This window comes from Pungitius pungitius, chromosome 8, assembly GCF_949316345.1.
Source record: "Pungitius pungitius chromosome 8, fPunPun2.1, whole genome shotgun sequence".
NCBI classification, from domain to species: Eukaryota; Metazoa; Chordata; class Actinopteri; order Perciformes; family Gasterosteidae; genus Pungitius; species Pungitius pungitius.
This window is the reverse complement of record NC_084907.1, coordinates 13,856,310-13,878,923: the sequence shown is the minus strand read 5'-3', so window position 1 is coordinate 13,878,923 and position 22,614 is coordinate 13,856,310. Positions and strand designations below refer to the sequence as shown.

Genomic DNA, 22,614 nt, shown 5'->3' with positions numbered 1-22,614 from the left:
AGTGATTCTCTGTAAGTCTGTGATCTGTGATCATTTCATTGGGAGTTTAAAATACTTTTTAAACACCAGGAATGTAAATGAAAACCCCAAGGTGCAAATATTTAGAGGCTGTTGCTGAACAAAGTCATTATAAGGGAAGCAAAGTGTACTGATGATACTTCCTCCAGTCCCTGGGCCATCTGTGCTGCATGTTCAGCAGATAAAATACAATAGAAACCCTGTATGTAGGCAGTGTAATCAGGTCATAGAACTCACAGTTTATTGTTAATTAGCACAGAAAGAAAGTCTCTGAATGACCGTAAGTATATGACTCTCAGATTATTCTTTTTTTTTACATAAAAAAAGTAAGCACATTAACAGTGTGGGTCTTCCTTCTAGCCGACTGAGAATTGGAAAAAGTGTGCAACTGATGTTGATTGCAGTGATTTTTCACGTCAAGCTCCACTGCTTATCATCAGAACTCAGAAACATCAGAAAGAAAAAAGTAACAGGAGAGTGGAGCTGTCTTACATTACATTACAGCTTTCATCCAAAGCGACTTGCATTATAACCCATGCATTACAATTGCCTGGGGAGCAATTAGGGTTTGGGTGTCTTGCTCAGGGACCCTTTGACATGGCACTCCCAGTGCATCAACTACTCCATGCACCACCATCGCCCCCGTGCTGTCTGACAGGTCTGCATCAACTGGAAAGTAACAGGTGTGGCAAACGCTGTGGAGGTTCCCTCTCTTAAGGGGACTCCTTGAGAGTGTAACATTCAAACTGGCATCATTTTTTTGGGCGATGGACGACCAGAGCTAGCAGCGTGCTTGCGTTTTGAAACACGCAATGCCAGAATAGCCCGTTATCTGAGAGTCAGTTATGTTCAATTTTTTTCTTTAACTTGAAGACCTAACATTTTTTTTAACAGAAAAGACAGGTTTGTTTTGGCATAAGCAGTAATCAAACAATGTGACAAATCACTCTGGTCTTATCAAAATGTACAGCTTGCTGGCTTCCTCTTTCTTACTGTAATTTCCTTTCTCATACACACATGTGCAGCACCACACATCGGTTGGAAGTTGGATTTCTTCCAGTAAAGCTTACTGCACACCTGATGCCTACAATATTTGTTAAATTATATATATTCAATTTGCACCATTTTTAAATGTAGGTATTTATGTACTGATGAGCTGATGAGTTGTGTGGCTATTTTGTGAAAGACAAAGGCAATGAAAGATACATTTCAGAAAAAGAGTACCATTTCGATGCACACAATGAATGAGTTGAATATTTTTTATGTGTAATCATTATAGTTTTTATCCTCCAATAAATTCCTCTGAGGTCTAACAAAAGAAAATGAGTCCATATTTTCCACTTACCCTACATTGTAAAAATCATAGTTAAATTACACGTTAAACTGAGAAAAAAACAGACTGAATAGCAAGTAGATTCCTATACAAGTAGAAATAGTTAAGCATAGTTAAAGAACAGATATGCTTCCAATTAATAAATGATGTCTGTATGACTCACAGATCAAACTGAACTGCTGCACTCACTTTACATTCTTATTGTGCATGTGAGATGCTCTCCTTGGTGAGTCAGCTGCATCAAAAATCTCAATTGTGCGTAAGGATCAACGCTTGTCGATATACAGTATTTTCCTTGCAAATCTTACAGATAAAGATACATTTATAACAGGTGGTTACCGGACAAATCAGCAAAGCCTAAAATAAACTGTAAATATGCAGATGTATTCAATGTAATGTCACCTATTGGTTTGTGTAATACTGTTTTGAATCCTCACTTTTGGCATTCAGACCATCTAAATGTTTATATTTTGCAAAACAGAAATAACCTGAGAGGAGGAGCCAAACGTCAAATAGGTCATTTTTTAACAGATTTTTTAAAACTGAAACACACTGGCAATTGGGTTGAAGTTGTATAATTATAAACATAGTCAAATCTCAGGATCTACAAAACTTTGGTACCTGTCAATCACAAAGCAGCCCCGCCCTGAAGCCTGCCTTGCATTATCCTCTATCCTCCTCCTGCTTGCAGTGTTTACTTAAGTGAAGAGAAGTAGGGGCATTTTCTCATTGACCAATACAATCAGACGGCACTTAGCAAACAAAGGAGTCGCCTCTGATGGCTGTTACAATGAATGCAGGTTTAAGGCATTTTCTTATTGGTTTCTAGAATATGAAACCATCAAAAGTGATGGCCGCTGGTCGGTTGTTTAGGAACCGACGGGACACCCAGTGTTGATGCATTATAGCGGTGGTTCCAAACCGAGCTTTGTCTTTGTGATGTCCTAAGGGGGCATACTTCAAAATCCAGAGCATAGCTATCAACTTCACACGGGTCTTAACATGGCAACAGCTGAGCCACAGGTTTGCAGCTAACAATGCTAACAGTGCTAACTAAATCTATATGCTTCTATGAGATATTGTTTTCTTCACAGGTGTAAATTATGTGATTTCAAAGCACAGAAGAACAAAATGGGAGGTTCAATCTTGATAACTTTAATTTGCTCACTAATGTCTACTGTCAGTCCACAAACAGCTCTTCTAATGAGTTTCAAAAAACCTCCTGATGTTTCAGCCCACTTTCCTTTAACAGTCTGGTGGTGGGATGATGAATAATGCAAAGATACAATAAAAACCTCAAAACAAAAGTACCATATACATTCATCACTGCGTTCTGCCCAATCCAAGGCCTGGCTGTAAAGTCCTGCGATGGACAAAGAAAGATGATGAATGTTTGATGAGGGAAGCACAATGGGAGGTGAGGAGAACATTGTGCACATGCAAAGGATTCCCTTTACAGGTGGAGAGACTGGAGGAGATAGATGTATGGGTGTAAGAATGAAAGCATACATTGAATGTGATGGATTGTGATATAATCAGGACCTGCATATGAGGTTGATTTTCTATCCGATGACTGTCACACCTGATTAGACAGTAAACCCAGCAGGCTTCAAAATCGATCCCTGTGTGCTTCATTTTTCTCTTCCGATATTCAAAACCCAAGGACCTCCACACTCTTTAATTGCTCCTTCTATAAATGGCCAAAATGTCAGCAGTTGTATTTTTGGGAGTCATTTAGTTGTTTTCATTATGTTACTTCACATGGCATCAATGATTTAAATATTTCTTACACATTAATTGGACTGAATTTAAATAGTTGTAAAGTAGCGTAACGAACCAAGTCCAGCATCTCAAATGTCGATTTTCCGCATTCTTCTAATCACTACTTCCCCTCTCAAAGGTCAATATAAAAAAATCTCTTTAAGGGATAAGGGCGGAAGTATCCCGTCATTTAAATTCATCAACACATCTCATTAAAAGACCAAGTAACCTTGGCTTCTCGACACTGTCTCTCCACTCCGAGCCCAACTATTCCTATTGAACACTTTAAAATGGTTTAAGTGGTGACCTTTTCATGTTCATACTTTAGGTTAATTTTAGGTTTCAACTGAAACACGTTCCAACTAGAATATGACACGTGTTTTGTTTTAAAAAAAAAACTATTCTATTTGTCTCAACGAGCACTCATAGCAATACCTTCAAAAAATAATGTGCCATATCTTATAGCCCTTATATGGTTGTTTTGAACCACAATTTCTTTCTTTTTCATTTTCTTCTACACATTACGAAGGTCCGTTGCCTAAACCTTTTAAAAGTATTTTATAATTATTCCAAAACCTAACTAAACCAAATAGTTTTGTTGCCTAAAAGAAATTGGGGTTCAAAAGATTGTATTCTAGTAAGCAGTGGAAAATGTCCATGTGTGGCACGATTTGTAGTAAAACGTATCAGGAGTAACCTTTCATGAGATATCTTACAAACTATTGTCTGCGGATGCTTTGCTTTGTCTGAGGATACATTTCTCAAGTGCTTCCAGGATTTAAGCTTCACGTGTCAAAGCGTGTGTTCACTCTGGGACCTTCTTTCTTCCCCCACTGAAAACCATTCTCTTTGTCAGCTGGAAATGTGAATTTAGGGAAGCCCGAGTCCCATTACCTGTGCTTCCTCTTAGCCAACCTCCAAGTCAGACCACTGGGGACCTTCAACCACACTCATAGAGGCCTAGGGCTGCATATTGCCTGGGGGGATATTACCATATTAATGCTGCACTCCACTCTTGGGGCAAATGAGTGTCATAAGAAAATCTGCATGAATAGCATCTTTCTCAAACCTCATCCTTATCCCTCTTTTCACTGCTGCCTACACTCATTTTTTTCCCTTTTTCCTGCCCTTTCACATCCGCTACCTTTCTTTTTTTTTCGGCCATCAGCCACTCCTGCTATTCCTTCACACAGTCTGGTTTGAAGTGTGTAAGAGGCTGGCAGGCTTTACGCTCTTGAATTAAAAAGGCCATCTGGCGAAGAGCGAAACAGAGATGGCTGCACAGGAGGAGAGGAAAATGAGAGGCGTACTTTATTCTTTGAGGTTAACAAAATAACTGAAATCCTGGGTGGGATATTACATCTAAAGTGTAAACATTGCTTAAGTGTACTGCCATTTACACAGACACAAAGTAGATATATTTATCCATGCATCCATCCATCTGTCCAAAGGTCACAAATTAAAAATGTATTTTGTTTTATACACAAAAACGAATAACCGGGCTCCAGGAAGTGACTGTATAAAATCCCAACATGCCGTTTTGTGCTAATATGTAATAAGTGAGTAGGTGTTGGGAAGCAAATTTAGTAACCTTTGGACAAAGCCAACTGTGACTATTTTAAACATTTAAGAAAAGCAAAGAGACTGCTGATTTCAGCTTCATATTCATTGGACTGTGAGAGTGATCTTCTGTTTCCATGATTACCTTTAGATGAAGTGTGTAAAAGTAAGGCTAAACTTTTTGCCTCTGTGCGAATTATTCCGGCATGGAAAACACTTTTGGAAGCGAACTGAGGTGATATGGAGACTCGTACTGCTACCATAATGAGACATTGGAGTGTAGTGGACAAAGACGCAGATAGAAATGATGTCCGCTGGTGAGATGGAGGCCTCCTTTGGGGAATGCCGGATACGGGAGGAGACTCACAATTTGTCAGCCAGAAATCTTTTGTCACCATTCTCTCTTGAGACTGTGATGCTTAAGTGCTTTACCGTGGTTATTGCAGATTGTTGTCCACCTGCCCAAAGCTGTTGTCGCTTAAGCTGTTTGGGCATTTGTGGCTTGTGCGTCCAGGTTTAACATGCTGCAGAGCTGCCGTAAAATCAGAATATACACATACATACATACCCATATGCACAGGGAAGTGACCCCCAGATTACAAACAAGTGTCTGTCTATTGCTCAACCATGTTGGAGGAATTTTGGGGCAGTAAATTTAAACCATTCTCATGTATTTTGGCTTCGTCCAGAAATGTTCATACCACCATTGTCAGAATCCTGGGCTATGACGTACCTAAGTCATGTATGTTTCTCTACCTTGGTAATACGACAGGACATCATGTGTTGAGAGAAGAACGGCATATGCTGAAAATCTTGCTAGCAGTTAGAAAAAAGGCCATTACAAAGATATGGCACAGGATGGAACCACCAACACTAGAGGCATGGATGAAGAGAGTGGCTGAACTAAACAATATGGAACTGTTAACCCACAAAATAAGAACCAAAGAGGAACAATATCGTGACAAATGGGAGAAATGGAAGATGCTCAACACATCAAAGACAGTATAGGAGAAGAGCACATGAATGTTGTCTCAGGATTTATTTAGTTATTTAAAGGAAAGAGACATTCAGACCCTTTTTTTCTCTTATTTTCTTTCCCAAACACTTTTTCTTTGTAGAAGAAAAGTGCCATTTAAGTTTCACCGGTGGTTCATCAAATGTTATGTAACGTGTCACATCTTATTTCTTATTAAAAGACTGTAGTGTTTGCACCAGAAGGTCTTTGAAGGAAATATTTTGTTTGATCAAGACAATACTAGTTAAAAAAGTACAAATTACAAAGATAAGATATGAAAGTGAAAACATTACTGGTTCATAACAGGGAACAGAGGATTGTTTTATTATCTGGTTATTATTCTAGTTGTTAAAAGGTAGAACACAAAAAGAAGCCTTGACTGGACTCAGTTCACTGTGCAGGTTTGCCAGTTCTCCCACAGGACCAACCAACATGCATGGTGAGACTGGCCTACTTGTCCTGGTCTGTCTTTCCTCTTCACCCTCTATTTCTACCGGCAAGTTTCCATGGAAACAACAGGAAGGGAGAGAGAGAGAGAGAGAGAGAGTTGGAGAGAGGGGGGTGGAGAGAGAGAGAGAAAGAACAAAGAATGTGGTCTTCAGTGTCATTCATGTCTAGAACTTTATGTGGATTTCCTGGCTAAGTCCGTACTGTCTGACAGAAAAGGGAATACAAGTAATAATATCCGCCTGCTCTGGTTTGATAATATCTCCCATCAATTCAGTTAATTATTGCTTGTCAGCGTACTTGACTTGTTGAAACAGGGGCTCTATAACAGACCATTCTGGCTTAATAATTTACTCCGATAAAGTTCTCCCACACTCAACACTGCATAATTAAGCCTCTGGGATTTGTGTTGACTGACACCAGGACTGAACAATAACCCCTTCTGTCTCTCATAAACTCCATCAATGGGATCGCTGTTGATGCCAGATTTATGACAAATTGAAGTGACTAGAGAAAGCAATTATATTTAATATACTACTCACTAAATGAAGAAGGTCCTTAACTGAAAAAGTCTGTGGTGTAATGGTGAACCCTACGTGTAGCTGAGGGTCCCCTCCAAAATCATCCATCCGGAGCCAAATCAGTTCTTAATCAGCGGAGGTAATTTATACGAAATGAAGATATTTAATAAAAACAGATTTGGGGTTCTATGGATGATTGAAGTAATCAAACCTAATTTATTGTTTTGAAATAATTACCAGGATTGCAGAATACATTCACTGCTGTAACATGCACAAACATTATGCTTATGCTTTCTTTTTTCTTCGTCCAAGAATCCATCTTTCTGATCCTCCGACCCTGTCACTATAGGTTAAGATATTCTTTTATTAGTCCGACAATGGGGAAATTCACAGGATTGCGGCAGCAAAGTGGACAGTGCACACAAGAGCAGCAGTGTAATGATAATGATGAAAATGACAAGAATAAAAATACAAATGGCACACTGCTGGCCTTCTTGATGAGCTTGTTGAGTCTCTTCCCAACGGCTGCCAATATGCCGCTGCCCGAGTAGGTCCGTTCCCTGGATGTTCACTGGTACCGGGTCAGAGTGTTTACTCCGACGGAAGTCCACCACTGGGGTAAACACTGGGTTAGTATTAATATCAGCATCAAGTGAAATGCCTTTATAATCAAAGGTGATTTCTTGAATGTTTTTATTTGCTATGCATAGTTTATCTCGTAGTGAGTCACATTTGTTTTACCGACATGTTGTCTTTGAGCAGGGAATGAAAAATGCTCACATTATTTTGGAATTTCATCACACTTTGTATTTCAAATAAACAATGAACCACATTAGACACAGTGAAACACATGAATCAAGTTAAAAATACACAAATTCGATTAGTCAGCATCCAAAATAATTTGCTTGAAATAAATTTCAATAATGGGCCTCTTTTTATTTGAAGTTTTGCATTTGTTGCGCAAAAAACATGTTTTTCTATTACTGTGTGAGTAGTAGTAATTTAATTTGACAAACAATCCTTGGGGACATGATTTATTATCTCTGCATACAGGAGTATGTGCACATGTGATTATTATTATCAAAGAGTTGCACAATCATCTGCTTTATAAGGGAAGTGACTTCAGATCAGTCGTACAATGAAACAGAAGGAGTAAGGGGTCTCCTCCGATGATGAATTCATCTTGTTGATCAGCTTATGCCTGTTGGGTAAAAGCACTTGTGGTGACCACAAATAAATCTTTATTTTTTCTGTCTTGCATTTCCCATCCATCATCAATAAGTAAGGAAACATATTCTGCATTTACTCACTTGTGCAAATGATTTCAAATACCTCCATGGGACGAGTCAGCCTCTGGCAAAAACAATGTATGTGAGAACAAGGGATCATTGTTCTCAACCTCAAAGGCTGTGACTGATTTTCTCTCTGTTTGATCTGCAGGCTGTAATCTACAACAAAACTCTGAAGCATAGGAGGACGAAAAGGATGGAGCCGATGCTGTAAATAGCCTCTGTCAGAAGCTTCGAGATCTGATGCTGCCATCATCAAAAGCCTGCTAGACGTTGATTAGAAACCACAAGCAGGACAGTGACCAGGGATATGTCATTGGAGAAATCCCCTGTGTCGGGGGTGCACCCTGTGCCCCGACCCTTCTGGCTGTCCCACCTCAGCCTGCTGTGCTTATGTGTGTCTCTCTTTGCCCAAGCTACCCAGGGTTTGCCTGTGGTAAGTTATAACACTGACCTCAAGAGGGAGATCACAGTGGATGGCGATTTGATCATTGGTGGCCTTTTCCCTGTGCACCAGAAGGGTGAGGGAGTAGAGGACTGTGGGAAGATCAATGCTCAGAGGGGGATCCAAAGACTGGAGGCCATGCTGCTGGCACTGGATGAAATCAACAAGAATGAGCGCATCCTGCCCGGAATCCGACTGGGAGCTCACATACTGGACACTTGCTCCAAGGACACTTATGCTCTGGAGCAGTCTCTGGAGTTCGTCAGGGCCTCCCTCACCAAAGTGGATGACAGTGAGTACACGTGCCCCGATGGCTCCTATGCCATCCATGATGATGTCCCTCTGGCTATCTCTGGGGTCATTGGAGGCTCCTACAGTGATGTCTCCATTCAGGTATGAACTTATGTGGGCTGTCTATTTGCAATGGAACAATTGAGCTTTAATTTATTTTTGAAGATCATCTTGGTTTTAAGCTATGAAATGAGTTGGGAAAAAGCTACATTCATTTATTTAGACAACACAATTGCAAAAGGAAAACTTAACTATCAGCAGCTTCTCCAGGACTGAGACAGAAACAGAGAGAGGAGGGAGTGAGAGTGTCAGTGTGATGGATAGTAATATAACTGTCCATTTACACTTAAGTACCATGTGCAATTACCCCATGTGAGATGTTAACACAGGGACTTAATGAGTATCTATTCCGCAAGGAGTATCTGTTTACCTGTACGCCCCTGTGCTTGGCTGATCTAATTTAAAAGATCTCTTTCTCTTTCCTGGTAATTGACACTTCGGCAGTGATCCTGTCAGATGCAAACACTCTACAGATGTTGTGCTGAAGAAGGGATGACAGGATGACTAGTGACAGCATGATTACTCTCAGCAGTAGTTCTCCTTTCGCCTCGCTCAAGATGACGAAAGTTCTGTTAATTGGGTCTCCAAATGTTCAGCTGTGATATGGCTGCCAGATCAGTCTCATTTCAAGTCATTGTGAAAGGAAATGGTGTGTCTCTTAGAACTGAGATTGGTAAATTCCTAAAAAAATGGACAGGCCTTACAGCATTAAATTAAACTAAATTAAACCAGAAAACAACTTCTGCCCATTAAGAAATAAAATAATTGGCTTCAGATCAAATAAACTATAGGTATAAGTGAACTACATGGTACAGAAATCGTTGTCATTCAGCTGTGAGCAGCTTTTCAAGCTTCTTCCTCACGTGGTTTCTAATCCTGATTTGTAGAAAACAGGTGACAGCAGTGGACATGTCAGCACTGATATGCCTTCAATGAATTAATCACAGTGAATAGCTGCAGGCATACAAATGAGTTTAGGCAAAGCGCTCAAAAACCCTCTGTAAGTAACAGTATTAGTTTGAAGCAGAGCGTTGAAAATATGACATTATTATATTCTACTTACTTTTATAATTAAACTAAACTAGTACTAATACTGTACTACGCAAAGCGTCTTTGGTTTAATAGTTGATTTAATAACTGATTGGCGAGGAACCCTGAAAACACCTCGAATGTTTTGGTCTCCCTGCTGACAGAACGCAAGGCCAAAGATAAAGTACAGTGTAGAGAGATACTAATAAACAGGTAGAAAGCCCTGGAGAAAAGATGTATGAAGACGATTCAGAGCTCCCGTATTGGGATTCCTGGTGAGAAGGGCAGTTTGAAAATAAAGGAGTTGATAAACAAGCTTTTATTTTGGACAAGGCCTGCAGGTGGGGCTCCTCAGAGTTTGTCCATGTTATTTATGGATGTTCTATTACAAGCCGAACGTCTAGGTTTCTGCCCCAGCTTCTCACCGAATCTTCCTGATCGGTAGAAACGCACCACAGGACACATTTCTCTTTGTCAGCATGCATAATCCTCCATGTTGTAATGCAGTTTGGTTGGGAGGTCTGCTGACTCTTTCTCCTGGCTTTTTGGTGAGTTGCTGATCATTGAAAACAACTAAGTCACTGTGAATGAGCTCACAACCCGTTTTTATGAAAACACTGTTTTTTATTTAAATGAATGACGTCCTTGCCACACACCCATTCTCTTGATGTTTTGAAGTTTTGCGGTGTGAGTTACGCACAAGGTGTATTTACAATTTCAAGGCCTAATGCTACGACACTAAGATATGCATTTGGGACATGTAAACGTGTGGCATTTCCGTGTTGCTGCAGGTTTTTCCTCCACAGAAACCATCTCCACACAATGTCTCTATCCTTTGTTTCGGCCTGTTTTACAACATAATCTACAGTCAGTTTGACCTTTGAGTGAACCGGGGTATATGCCCTTCTCTGAGAGCGGCAGTCGGTTAAGTCAGACCTGCGTGTTTCACCCTGGGGCGAGGCGGTTAAAGGATAACTAACAATATTAGTTTATAGACCCTTATTGCCATGGCAACATGTTGAACTGACAGTTGGTGGGAACACAGAGTGCTCGCTAAATCTGTCAGAAAGAAGCAGCATGTTGCTGTTCTGCTGGTGTTGGGGTGTGACAATCACAGATACGGGGGAAGATCTGGCTGTCGGCCCAGCCATGCTGGCGTTACATGGGCGCAGATTGAGTTACGTGTGGAGGAGAAGTTCCACGACGCTCTCACAGAATAAGTCCTTTCTTCCCCGTCTGTGGTGTCTGCTGCACTGTCCGGTAGTTTGTTTGAGGTGTGCCTGCACACGTTTGGTGTAGAGAGATTACGTTTGTGATCATGCCAACCGCCAAGTCACATTCCTTGTATGTCTGACCTATTATGGCAATAAATGTTTCCTGATTCCTGATATTTCAGAGAAACACAGAGACAGGTATATGATCGTGTGGCAGGGGTGAAGCGAGTCATCACATACCAATCAAAGGGAAGTCTGTGATGCCACCTGGATAGTTTCAATGAATTGAAATATTCATGTAATTCAAGTGTTTAGCCTTGAAAATGTTCCCTATGGTCAATCTAAAGAGCAGGTTCTCAGGCATAGAACGTAATGACCTTGTGATGACATGGTCAGCGCATCTTTATTCATGTGTGAAGAGCAGCAGCACGAACAAATCCACGTTAACCTACAGTACAAAATATGTAGTGTGATTGTTGCAAGCACGTTTTAATCATCAATAACCTCAAAATCAGACTGCATCAAGCAATCGAACTTTTATTGGTAGACCAGCTTTATAGAATTAGCCTTAAGGACAATGTCATTGTCCTAGAGGCGTGGATTAATCAGAGTTGTATTAATTTCCACAAATACATTCCAGAAACATCAAGCTTGGGGGTCGGATTCCGCCTAAAACATGGAAGGGATTTCGTTTGTGTTACACCAACGGCAGGGCTGTGCTGCTAAATGTGACTCATTGGAAAGAGAGTTTCCCCCCTGGAGAAAGATCACAATCGCCTGTGCGCATTGGAATAACAAAAACTCAAGCACATCAAATGAAGAACTATTCTCAGACATGAAACATAGATAGACGGTGTTTCCAGATTTAATCTAAAAACAACCTCTGCTTCAGAGCTGCACACAGAATTTGCTGTCTGGAAATAAAACCTGACTTTATTTTTACAGATGAGACAGGTGTAGATACACACAAGGATGCATGCTACGGTTTAAAGATAAAGATTCTCAGATGAGCGCATTGGCTTTGCATTTGCAGGCATAACATTGTGAGCAGAATAATAAGGTAAAGCTATACGCTTTCAGAAAGCTCAAGAAGCTTGTGTTTCATTCCCCACCACCAACCCTATTTCTAGAATTTTCTTCATCTTTAGGTAGACAGTGCCAATCTCTGGATCACACATGAGTCATACAAATAATTGAAACATACACACATATGACAGAATTTATGCCAGAGAGAACAATACTGATGAAACGTATCGGTAAAGGCTTGCAGCGAAAATGCATTATTCATGTGTAAAAGTAAAAAACGTGCACCCCGAAATTCGTAAATAATTTACATGTGATTGGATTATTTAGTGCTTTGACAGTCAACCCATCATTTGTGCAGTTAAAATACATATCATGAACACTTTTCAGATGTCAGAAATGAACATCACCTAGCTGTTATTCAGCTGAACCCCTTTAGATTGGCTTTGTGGATTCTAAGTTTATGTGAACAGGGTTAACAGGTTATTAAAAAGCTTAAATACAAATCTTACACAAGTTTCTTGATGAATTACACTAAGCAGTCTGTGATGTTTGTTTGACAGGAGATAACGGGTTGTAAAGACATGATTATGCACACAGTCACAAAGGAAATAAATTCAACAAATAGGAATTTACACCCTTTACTGTTGAATAGTTAAGATTGTAAATGAATGGAGGCGCAGCCGTATAGCATAACATATGGTACCCTTGGAATGGTTGCATGACTACAGAGGCTTTGAAAGACAAATGCAGCATAAAGGAGATTCATTGTATGCAACAGGATGAGGGGGCACGACCTGATAAGAAAACAGATTCCTTGGTCTAGGTATCCAACAGTTCACATGTGCATCCTGTTTAAGCTGTTGCTAAGCCACCAAATCACGATGAATAATCAGTCTATGTATGCACTGTATGTCCGCTGCTCCTGGATGTGTTTGCCTCTGAGCTTCTGGGCGCTGCAGTGGGCCGTATATGTGTGATACTGAGTGGAGCTAAGGGCTGCTGCTCTGGGAATACGTGTTATTGCTGTAGAAGGACTTCTGGAAAGAGCAGATGGGCTTTTCATGTGGAATAAATGTAGGGAAAAAGTAGACCTGATATTTCCCAGATCGGGACACTCTTAGTCTCTTATTTCTGTGCCCTTGTAAATCTTATATCTCATAGTTGACTATTTCCCCATAACTATTCCTGCTTATAATGCCTCTCATCGTTCAACAGTCTGTTTGTGTTTTATCTCAAACGGATCTTTACACCTTCGTCATTTGTAAAAGCCAAAAATTTCAATCAACTAGAACCTTGTTTTGGCATGGAATATCATCAAGTTAATGTGAGTTATGAACAGGGCTGGACTGGTAATCGGGCATACCGGGCAAATGCCCGGTGGGCCGACGCACTTGGGGGCCGGTCGATAGGCCTATAAAAAAATTATTAAAAAAAAAAATGTTTTTGCTTTCGACCGGCCCATAAAGCAGGGACAGCGGCCCATTGGTTCATTTTCCATACTGACACTGGGCTGGCCCAATCATCTCTTAGCAGGCTCCACCCCTCCCTCTCCGTGTGTCAGTCAGATGCATTCAGTGACTCCGAGCTAGAAAGAAATGTGTGGATTAAGGCAGTAGGGCTGCCAACTCTCCCAACCCCAAATCAGGGACACTTTCGCGGGCTGACGGGGGGGCCGCTAGCGGTCAGCGGCCGGGCTTGCACAACCTCACATGCTCCGCTCTGGCCACCCGGCACCCGCGCGCACACACTGGTCTGATGCGCCACAACTTCACAACAACCGGGAGTTCTTTGCGCGTCATTGATTTAGCAGGCTGTGATTGGCAAATCCAAATTGCCCATAATTCGGGATGTCCCGGGTAATACGGGACGGTTGGCAAACCTAGCTCTCGCAGGCAGCAGAGGAGAAGGTGCAGCAGGTGTCAGTGTGACAGTGAAGTCCAGGAGGGGCAGAGTGAGCAGGAGAGTGTCATTGAAACGGTGAGCAAGCAGGTAGCTCCATGAACAGGGAGGGGGTGTTAATCAGGGCGGGTGCATGAGGATAGTGTGTGTGGGCCTGGCTGGGCCACAACCAAGATGATGACGATTTAACAGTTACCTCAATTAATGAATATTATAATAAGGCAACAAACATAATCGTTGTCGGTTGTTGCTATTATAAAGTCTGAGTGTCCGGTTGTCATTTGTCAAATTGTCACTTAAAAGTTACTGCAATGGCCACTCAGTTAGCTAAAGTCAAATAACACAGCATAAGCTATTTAGCACTGTTATTGTAGCTAGCAGAGTTGAGAGTTCACTTATTCAATTGCAACTTGGGATATTCTAATGTAAACATTTAAAACTCATAACGTCGACGGCCCTTCTTCTCTAGAAAAAAACTTAAATGATGCCATTTGATTATTTTAATTATTACTCGCCTACAACGAGTTACACGTTAGAAGAGGTAGCTAACGTATGTTATTTGGGGGTTAAAAACCATTTTGAAAGCTGTATATTCAACTAACTAGATATTTTCTAATGTTTCATCTGAATTTCCAATATCATCAATATGCAATATTACGACAAGTGAATACTCTAAATTGTATATATATATTATCAGGACGTTTTGTGTGAGTAATTTGTTTGTATAGGTTTTTTATGGGAAGTGTCTCAACAATTAGAGGTAAATGTTGTTTTGTGTCATATTAAAGAGGGGTTTGTGCTCTTTAAAGGGATAGTTCACCCAAAAATGAAAATTGTGTCATCATTTACTCACCCCCAAGTTGTTTCAAACCTGTATGAATTTCTTTATTCTGATAAACAAAAATATATATTTTGAAGAATGTCGGTAATCAGACAGTTGATGGACACCATTGACTTCCATAGTATTTTTTTTTCTACTATGGAAGTCAATGGGGTCCATCAACTGTCTGATTACCAACATTACTGTCCATGGCACTTACAGTAGTTCTCAACCTTGTATGGGTTTTTGGGAACGGAGCAATAGATATGCATATCTACAGGGTAAGCTAGGATAGTGTACTGGTTGGTGGTTGTGTCCGACCGATTGTGGGGGGCCGGTCTGAGCAAAAATGCCAGGGCCCTTTTTTTGTCCCAGTCCAGCCCTGGTTATGAATATGCTGTACTGCACAACTGTATTTTGACATTTCACATAGGCAATCTGAATAATGTCAGCACATGGTGTTAGCTTGTGCCTTAAGGTTATGTGTATAAAAACAGTATACGACAGCTGAAAAGAACATCCTGTTACTCTGTGTCTCAGGGTTAAATGCAGCTATCACATCCTGTTTGCTCTCATTGCTCAAAAGGAGACCACTTTTACAGAAATCAGCTCAATAACAACCCCTCCAGTCCAAAGCCACAAATGGGCCCATTCTTTATGTTCTTAATGAAATAAGTCGCAGCCTGATGCTGATGATCGGATGATCCCCATAGCTAGATGTGTGAGACTGTAAGCAATACGGTATAGTTAGATTAGATTTTAAAAATACACTTGCAGTTTGGTTTTTTGGAAATGTTCAATAATCAACAATTCAAACTGAGTGAAATGAGATTTTTGGAATGGGTCGGTGTTCAGAATCCAATTTAAGTTTAATTTATAACACTATAGCTCCTTTGTCCTTCCTTTGTAATGAAAATATCCAGAAATATATAGCCTACCGGTGGCTTATTGTTAGAACTGTACACATTAAATAGTCATAATCATAAATCAGTATGTAACGGACACAAAACCTTCTTACAGAATTCTTAGATGTTACAAGATGCAGATGCAAATTTGTAACTACAACACACATGTCTTATGAGTGCCTTTTGTAGTAACCAACAAGGTAACACGTTGACTGTTTATATAGACTTTCTCCCTCTTTATAAATGCACATCTACACCGGTTGAATGCAAAATAACAGCACAGACGACGATGCACATGCAGCTCTGTCGATGAGTTTTCCCACTTGCTGCGCGCACAGACTAAATAATGTTCCAATGAGATTTGCAAATCAAGAAACATATTTTCACAGCCTCCTTAAAACTTGCAGCAGTCGGCAGGAAAACACACCGCCTTCTGAGTGAAACATCCAGAATAGCAATGTTTGCAGGATATACACTTGCCACAGACACCCTTAAAGCATTACACACCTCTCACTCTTTTGGCTCATCTTTTCTGGTGTCATGCAGTGCATTCCACGAGTTCTCTTCTCCTCTATCAACTGTTACAGTTGCAAATCTTAATTGATTCTCCTCAAACATTTGCAGCTAATCACTGTGCCATTTCAAACAATATGCCTATGAAAATTACAAAGATAATATATGATCATGAGTGGTGGAAAACTGCAATCCATATCTTCATATGTCATATATCTGTTTCATAATATCTGCAAATAGTATCTACACCCACAATGTGTCTTAGTATTTCAGAGAAAACATCTAAATAATGATTTCCCATAAGGCCATTGTATTTGTGACTTGTCTGGCATTGAGCCCCATAAATCATATGTAAGTAGTTTACCAAACTGACATTCAGCTCCCTAAAAAGAAATTACTGATTTACTACTGCGAGTATAGCCAAAAAGGCCATGTAATATAAACACTGCCAGGCAATGTATTTGATCTGGTCCTTCTGCCTTGAATTTATAATGTTAAGTTGCACCTCAACTTACCCAACAACATGTTAATTCCTCTGCAGTACATGTGTTCTGCAGAGAAGAAGACTACACTGATTCTTTCAGTTTAAGAATCACATGCACTTTTACCGGCCTGGATTCAAATCCCACCAGAACCTCGTCCATCTTCCCTACACGAGCCCTCTCAGCCTTTCCGACAGCAAGCACCTGTCCATTCTCCTGGAAGTGAACAAAATTTCCAATTCCAGAAATTTTATGAAGTTATGATAACTTATTTAAAACGTCCCACCGTTCAGTCAGCGTATAATTAACCGTCCTCAAACAGATTTATCATGTTTTAAATTATCTCAACCACATTGAGTCATTAAACGTCTTCTAGGGTCATACTCAAACAGCTGGTTGCTATACAGATTCAGACTATAAAGTAAAATTTACCAGCTATTAACGGATTTATCATCATACAAAGCAGCATACAAGCCAATTCAAATGAGCTCCACCTTTATTGGCTGCACATCAATATCTATAATCAAATCATTATGTCATGTTAAAATGGGACATTTTGCATCATTAATGCTTTTATTTTAGGTACTTTAAGGACATTTAGATGCTGATACCTGAATTTTTTCTTAAGTAAAATATGGATCTGTCAAAAATACAATTTATGGTTAAAATGGGAAGGTTTTTAAGATTTATTTTAGACTAAAGAACTTATTGGCAGGGATACTAAACATCATTTTTTGAATATACGTTGAAAGTACCTGAGAAATGAAAGAAAATATTTTTGACATGTTTGGGTATTTATTCTTAACCCATTTTTCTCATCCATTATTCTATTATAGTGTTTACTCAGAGCTGTTAATGGCTTTCTTGCGTTATATATCTATGTGGGTCGAAAGCAAAGACTATGTTCACCCAAATCCAAGACCAGCCATAATACTAATATTTCCAATGAAAAGTATTCACATGCAATCAGAGATCATGATAAACTCTTGTGATGAATGATTAGACTGGGAATTGGGTTTGCATTTTTTTTAATGTAGAATTGAGTGACCTGAAAAAGATTAATCATATAGTGTTTATGTGTCACTTGCCACTTTAGATTATGTTCAAATGTCTGCATAGGAGAGTGAGTTTTCTCCTGCCAGCTGTTTCACTACATGTGGAGAAAGACTGTCAAGACGGTTTAAGAAAGGGAGGCAGTTTTATTTTGAATGTGATTATTAGACTGTCTGCATAATCAGGGTTTCTCCAGCTGACCTGAACATCTCACAGGGAGGCAACCTTTGAACTTAGATGAATTGCTCACTCATGTGTTTCAACCATCTAGAATTCCATTTTGTCTTTCAGTTGCTTAGCCACAGGCTCTTTGTGTCTTCTACATTTTCCATGAATCACATCATTCTGTTTAAAATTCGCCCTTGTGCTGTTGTATTCTTTTTTTCTGTTAAAGTCGCGTGCCATTAATTCCAATAAATCTAGTGGCTCAAAAATCAGTATCATTGACTCTTTTTTTAAATTAATCTTTTGGGTCATCCATAAAAGATTGCATGATTAGTATCCATTGAGGCACATCACACACGCTTTATAGTAATATCTTAGTTTACTGCCTGCTTTTTCAGAAAAGATGGTTAATAATCAATGAGGTTTCTGACCTGCTGTTTCTAAAAAAGGTTGGACAAGTCTTAAAATAACTTGAAGGAACATTCAACTAAACCAGCTCTTTCGCATGTAAAGATTGTACGTCTTTGAGGTCTATTCTGGACTATTTGTAATGTTCAACTGCTTGTGCACACTGTGTCCAGTGTCACCACAAAACCGATTACGCCGAAAACGCAAAGTTTTGATACTTTGACTTCTTTTCCTTTCCAAATCCCTTCCCTCAACACCTCTCTGTCTCTGCCTGTATACTTCTTTTTCTTCACAGCAGAGCGAGACCTTTCTGAAAATGTGTTCATTTTCTTTGTACATTATACAAACTCAATCCTATTTTTTGGTTAACATTGTTGACAGCATTACAAATGAGCCAAAATGAGCATATACGGGTAATTGTTAAATGCGGGATTATGGCGGCAAATCACTGTCAAAATTCGAGATCGAAAATCAGGTTAATTCGCACGCGGAAATCAAACATTCGCGAGCAAAAGCGCGAGATATTTGCTGTGAACCTTCTTGGTCGCGAGGCTGATTTCTTCTCGCGCTTGAAGGTGTTTTCTGTGCTCTCGCTGTTGTTCTTTTTGACAGTAAGGGGGCGGAGCCAGTCACCATGATACCACTACATCTAATTGGTTACAAACCCTGTCTTTGGATTGGCTGGAGTTACGCAATTACCGAACTATAGAAGAGCATGAAACGTAGCTAGTTTTCATCTACGGTTACAGAGAGGTGTCGTTTGTGTTTTGACAATGTTTTATCTCATAATATCGACGTTGTATTCCCTTTCTTAAGTGCGGAATGCGTAACTCAAGCCAATCCAAAGGCCGGGTTTTGTAACCAAATAGATGTAGTGATACCATGGTCTCCCCCCTCTCACTGTCAAAAAGAACAACAGCGAGCATGCAGAAAACACCTACTAGTGCGAGCAAAAATCAGCCTCGCGACTAAGGAGGTTCACGTGGATGTTTGATATATGCGCCCACATAAACCTGATTTGCGCTCTCGAATTTTGACAGTGATTTGCCACCATACAGGATCTCGCCACTCAGTCGGTTGGGAAAGACAAGGATCCTGTGGAGAAGGCAATATTTTAACGCAAAATGTGTCTCCAGAGACAGTGAAGCCGTTTAAAACGTTTACTCAACAAAACATTAAATTACAAGACTAATTCTGTGCTCAACGTGACACAAAGGTCAAAAAGCTAAACCAAACACTATTGGCTGTGAAGTAGGTAGTAGCGCAACATTTTTACTATTAAATTTCCGGAAATAAGTTAATCAAAACATAATGTAATATGGCTCATACAGCTGGTGTATGTTTTCTGTGATTTTTTGCAACTAATATTTCATAATGGCATTTTACATATTTGTACTACTTTCTTGACGGTTTACTGATATTGAGTGAGGGCTGACTTAAACACAATCATGTTTGTGTCTTCCGCTCATTCCAGGTGGCCAACCTGTTGCGGCTCTTCCAAATCCCTCAGATCAGCTACGCCTCCACCAGTGCCAAGCTCAGCGACAAGACCCGCTACGACTACTTTGCCCGCACCGTTCCCCCTGACTTCTACCAGGCAAAGGCAATGGCAGAGATCCTGCGTTACTTCAACTGGACGTACGTATCGACAGTGGCCTCAGAGGGGGACTACGGTGAGACGGGCATTGACGCCTTCCAGCAGGAGGCTCGGGCCCGCCAGATCTGCATCGCCACCTCCGCCAAGGTGAGCCGCTCCATGAGCCGCTGGAGTTACGAGAACGTGATCCGCTCTCTGCAGCAGAAGTCCAACGCCAAGGTGGTCATCCTGTTCACGCGCAGCGAAGACGCCCGCGAGCTGCTGGTGGCGGCCAACCGCATGAACGTCACCTTCACCTGGGTCGCCAGTGATGGCTGGGGAGCGCAGGAGAGTGTGGTGAGGGGCAGCGAGGCCGTGGCCGACGGGGCGTTCACCATCGAACTGGCGTCCTATCCCATCCCCGACTTTAACGACTACTTCACTGGCCTTCACCCGTACAACAACACCAGGAATCCCTGGTTCAGAGAGTACTGGGAAAACCAGTTCCAATGCAGCCTCCATGAACTGGGCTGTGGCAAGCACTCTCTGCGCGAGGCTCCGTTTCAGCCAGAGTCCAAGATCATGTTTGTGGTGAATGCCGTCTATGCAATGGCTGTTGCCTTACACAACATGAGGCAGGCCTTGTGCCCCAACTCCACCAATGTGTGTGAGGCGCTTAAACCTGGCAACGGCAGAAAGTTTTACAGGGACTACATTCTCAAGGTCAAGTTTGAGGGTGAGTGAAATTAACTTGTTTTATTACAGTGTTGTTTAACAGATGTGAATACTTGTTTTTCCTGTTTTTTAGTTGTTGTTCTGTCATCTGCAGAAAGACTCAATATAATATAATTCGATATCCCCAAGTGTAGGCCTACTTTAGCTGCGAAATTAAATCTATTTGACTAAAACGACTAACACTTAAATTGTACTTATAATGGCTCTTATCCATAGCAAGTTGTTAATCGGCTTATTTAATGAAATTGCACTTTCTTGTTTCTTGTTCTGTTGAGTTTAAATCCTTATGGTAGAAATGCACTTATTATCGCTTTGGAGAAAAGCGCCAGCTAAATGACTAATGTAATGTAAGGTAACGTATTTACAGAAATGTAGCAAAAACAGCTGGTTAGTGGGCAGCTGGACCTATTGGTACTTCTGCTTCACCCTCTGTAGCCCCGGAAAATACCAAGCTTCTTCTCTGCCTCTTCTCGGGTCAGCTAACAGTTTATGGCCCAACTGATGTGTGTTGTCATCCTAACAAAAAACGGCAATGCCATGTTCTTTTGAAAAAGTCTAGTGGCCACTGTCAACTGTTTGTGGACCATGGAAATAAAATGGGATACAGTCTATCATATACATATATATGTGTATATATATATACTGTATATATATGCAGGGCCGGGTCTAGACAGGCATGTATGAGGGGGCAGCCACAAATCTTGAGGGGGCATTGTGCTCCAGCACCTAGTTTGAAGGGGCACAACATTTATTTGAGGGGGCCAGGCCTCCTCTTGCCCCTGCCTAGACCCGGCCCTGTATATATGTATATCGTAAACTGAACAAATGTTGGTATTTCTGCTTCCACTTTGACAGTTGTTTTGTGTTGTAGTTGCACATACCATACAATGACCCTCTTTTATATCCTAACTATCTCTTGTTTTGCTTTCACCTTTAGCGCCATTTCGTCCACCAGACACTGAGAATGTAGTCCGCTTTGATGCCTTTGGGGATAGCCTTGGCCGTTACAATATTTTCCACTACCACAAAGAAGATGGACGGTATGTCTACCGTAAGGTTGGCTACTGGGCTCAGAGCTTAACCCTGAACACCAGCCTAATCCCCTGGCCTGGGCTGGTTCCCCCAACCTCACAGTGCAGTGACCCCTGCAGGAAGAACGAGATTAAGAGTATGCAGCCTGGGGATGTGTGCTGCTGGATCTGTATCCCGTGTCAGACCTACCAGTATTTGCAGGATGAGTTCACTTGTGCTGACTGCAGCTTTGGACAGTGGCCCCTGAGCAACCTGACAGGCTGTTATAATCTGCCGGAGGAGTACATACACTGGGAAGATGCTTGGGCTATTGGACCCGTCACCATTTCCTTTCTTGGGATGATGTGTACGCTCTTCGTCATCGGCCTTTTCCTCAAACACAATGAGACACCCGTGGTGAAGGCCAGTGGCCGTGAGCTCTCCTACATTCTTCTGCTGGGGGTGTTGATGTGTTACAGCATGACCTTCATCTACATTGCAAAACCTTCCATGGCAGTCTGTACTCTGCGTCGGCTAGGCTTAGGCACCTCGTTCGCTGTGTGCTACTCAGCCCTCCTAACCAAGACCAATCGCATCGCTCGGATCTTCAGCGGGGTGAAGGATGGAGCACAGCGGCCTCGATTCATCAGCCCAGCCTCCCAGGTTGCCATCTGCGGCGGTCTGATCTCCTGCCAACTGGTGGTGGTGGTGGTCTGGCTTCTGGTGGAGACCCCGGGGGTGAGAAAGGAAGTGAGCCCGGAGAGGAGAGACGTGGTCACACTCAAGTGTAACAGCAAGGACTCCAGCATGCTCATGTCCCTCACCTACAACTGCATCCTCATTATCCTCTGCACGGTCTACGCCTTCAAGACCCGCAAATGCCCCGAGAATTTCAACGAGGCCAAGTTCATTGGGTTCACCATGTACACCACCTGCATCATCTGGCTTGCCTTCCAGCCTATTTTCTACGTTACTGCCAGTGATTATAGGGTGAGCTAATTTATCTCTGTTTCAAGAGTGAGCACATAATATTTACCG

General features: G+C 41.2%; 1 protein-coding gene across 2 annotated transcripts in view; it reads left to right on the top strand.

Annotated features, from left to right (window-relative positions):
• grm2a (glutamate receptor, metabotropic 2a) overlaps positions 1–22,614 on the top strand; it is a 28,582-nt gene that overhangs the window by 1,578 nt on the left and 4,390 nt on the right. For both annotated transcript variants that reach the window (XM_037491160.2, XM_037491159.2), the window contains exons 3-5: positions 8,096–8,782; positions 19,729–20,566; positions 21,503–22,566. In XM_037491160.2, coding sequence (XP_037347057.1) covers positions 8,255–8,782; positions 19,729–20,566; positions 21,503–22,566 — 2,430 coding nt within the window. In that variant the 5' untranslated portion in view covers positions 8,096–8,254. The remainder of the gene's footprint in view (positions 1–8,095; positions 8,783–19,728; positions 20,567–21,502; positions 22,567–22,614) is intronic.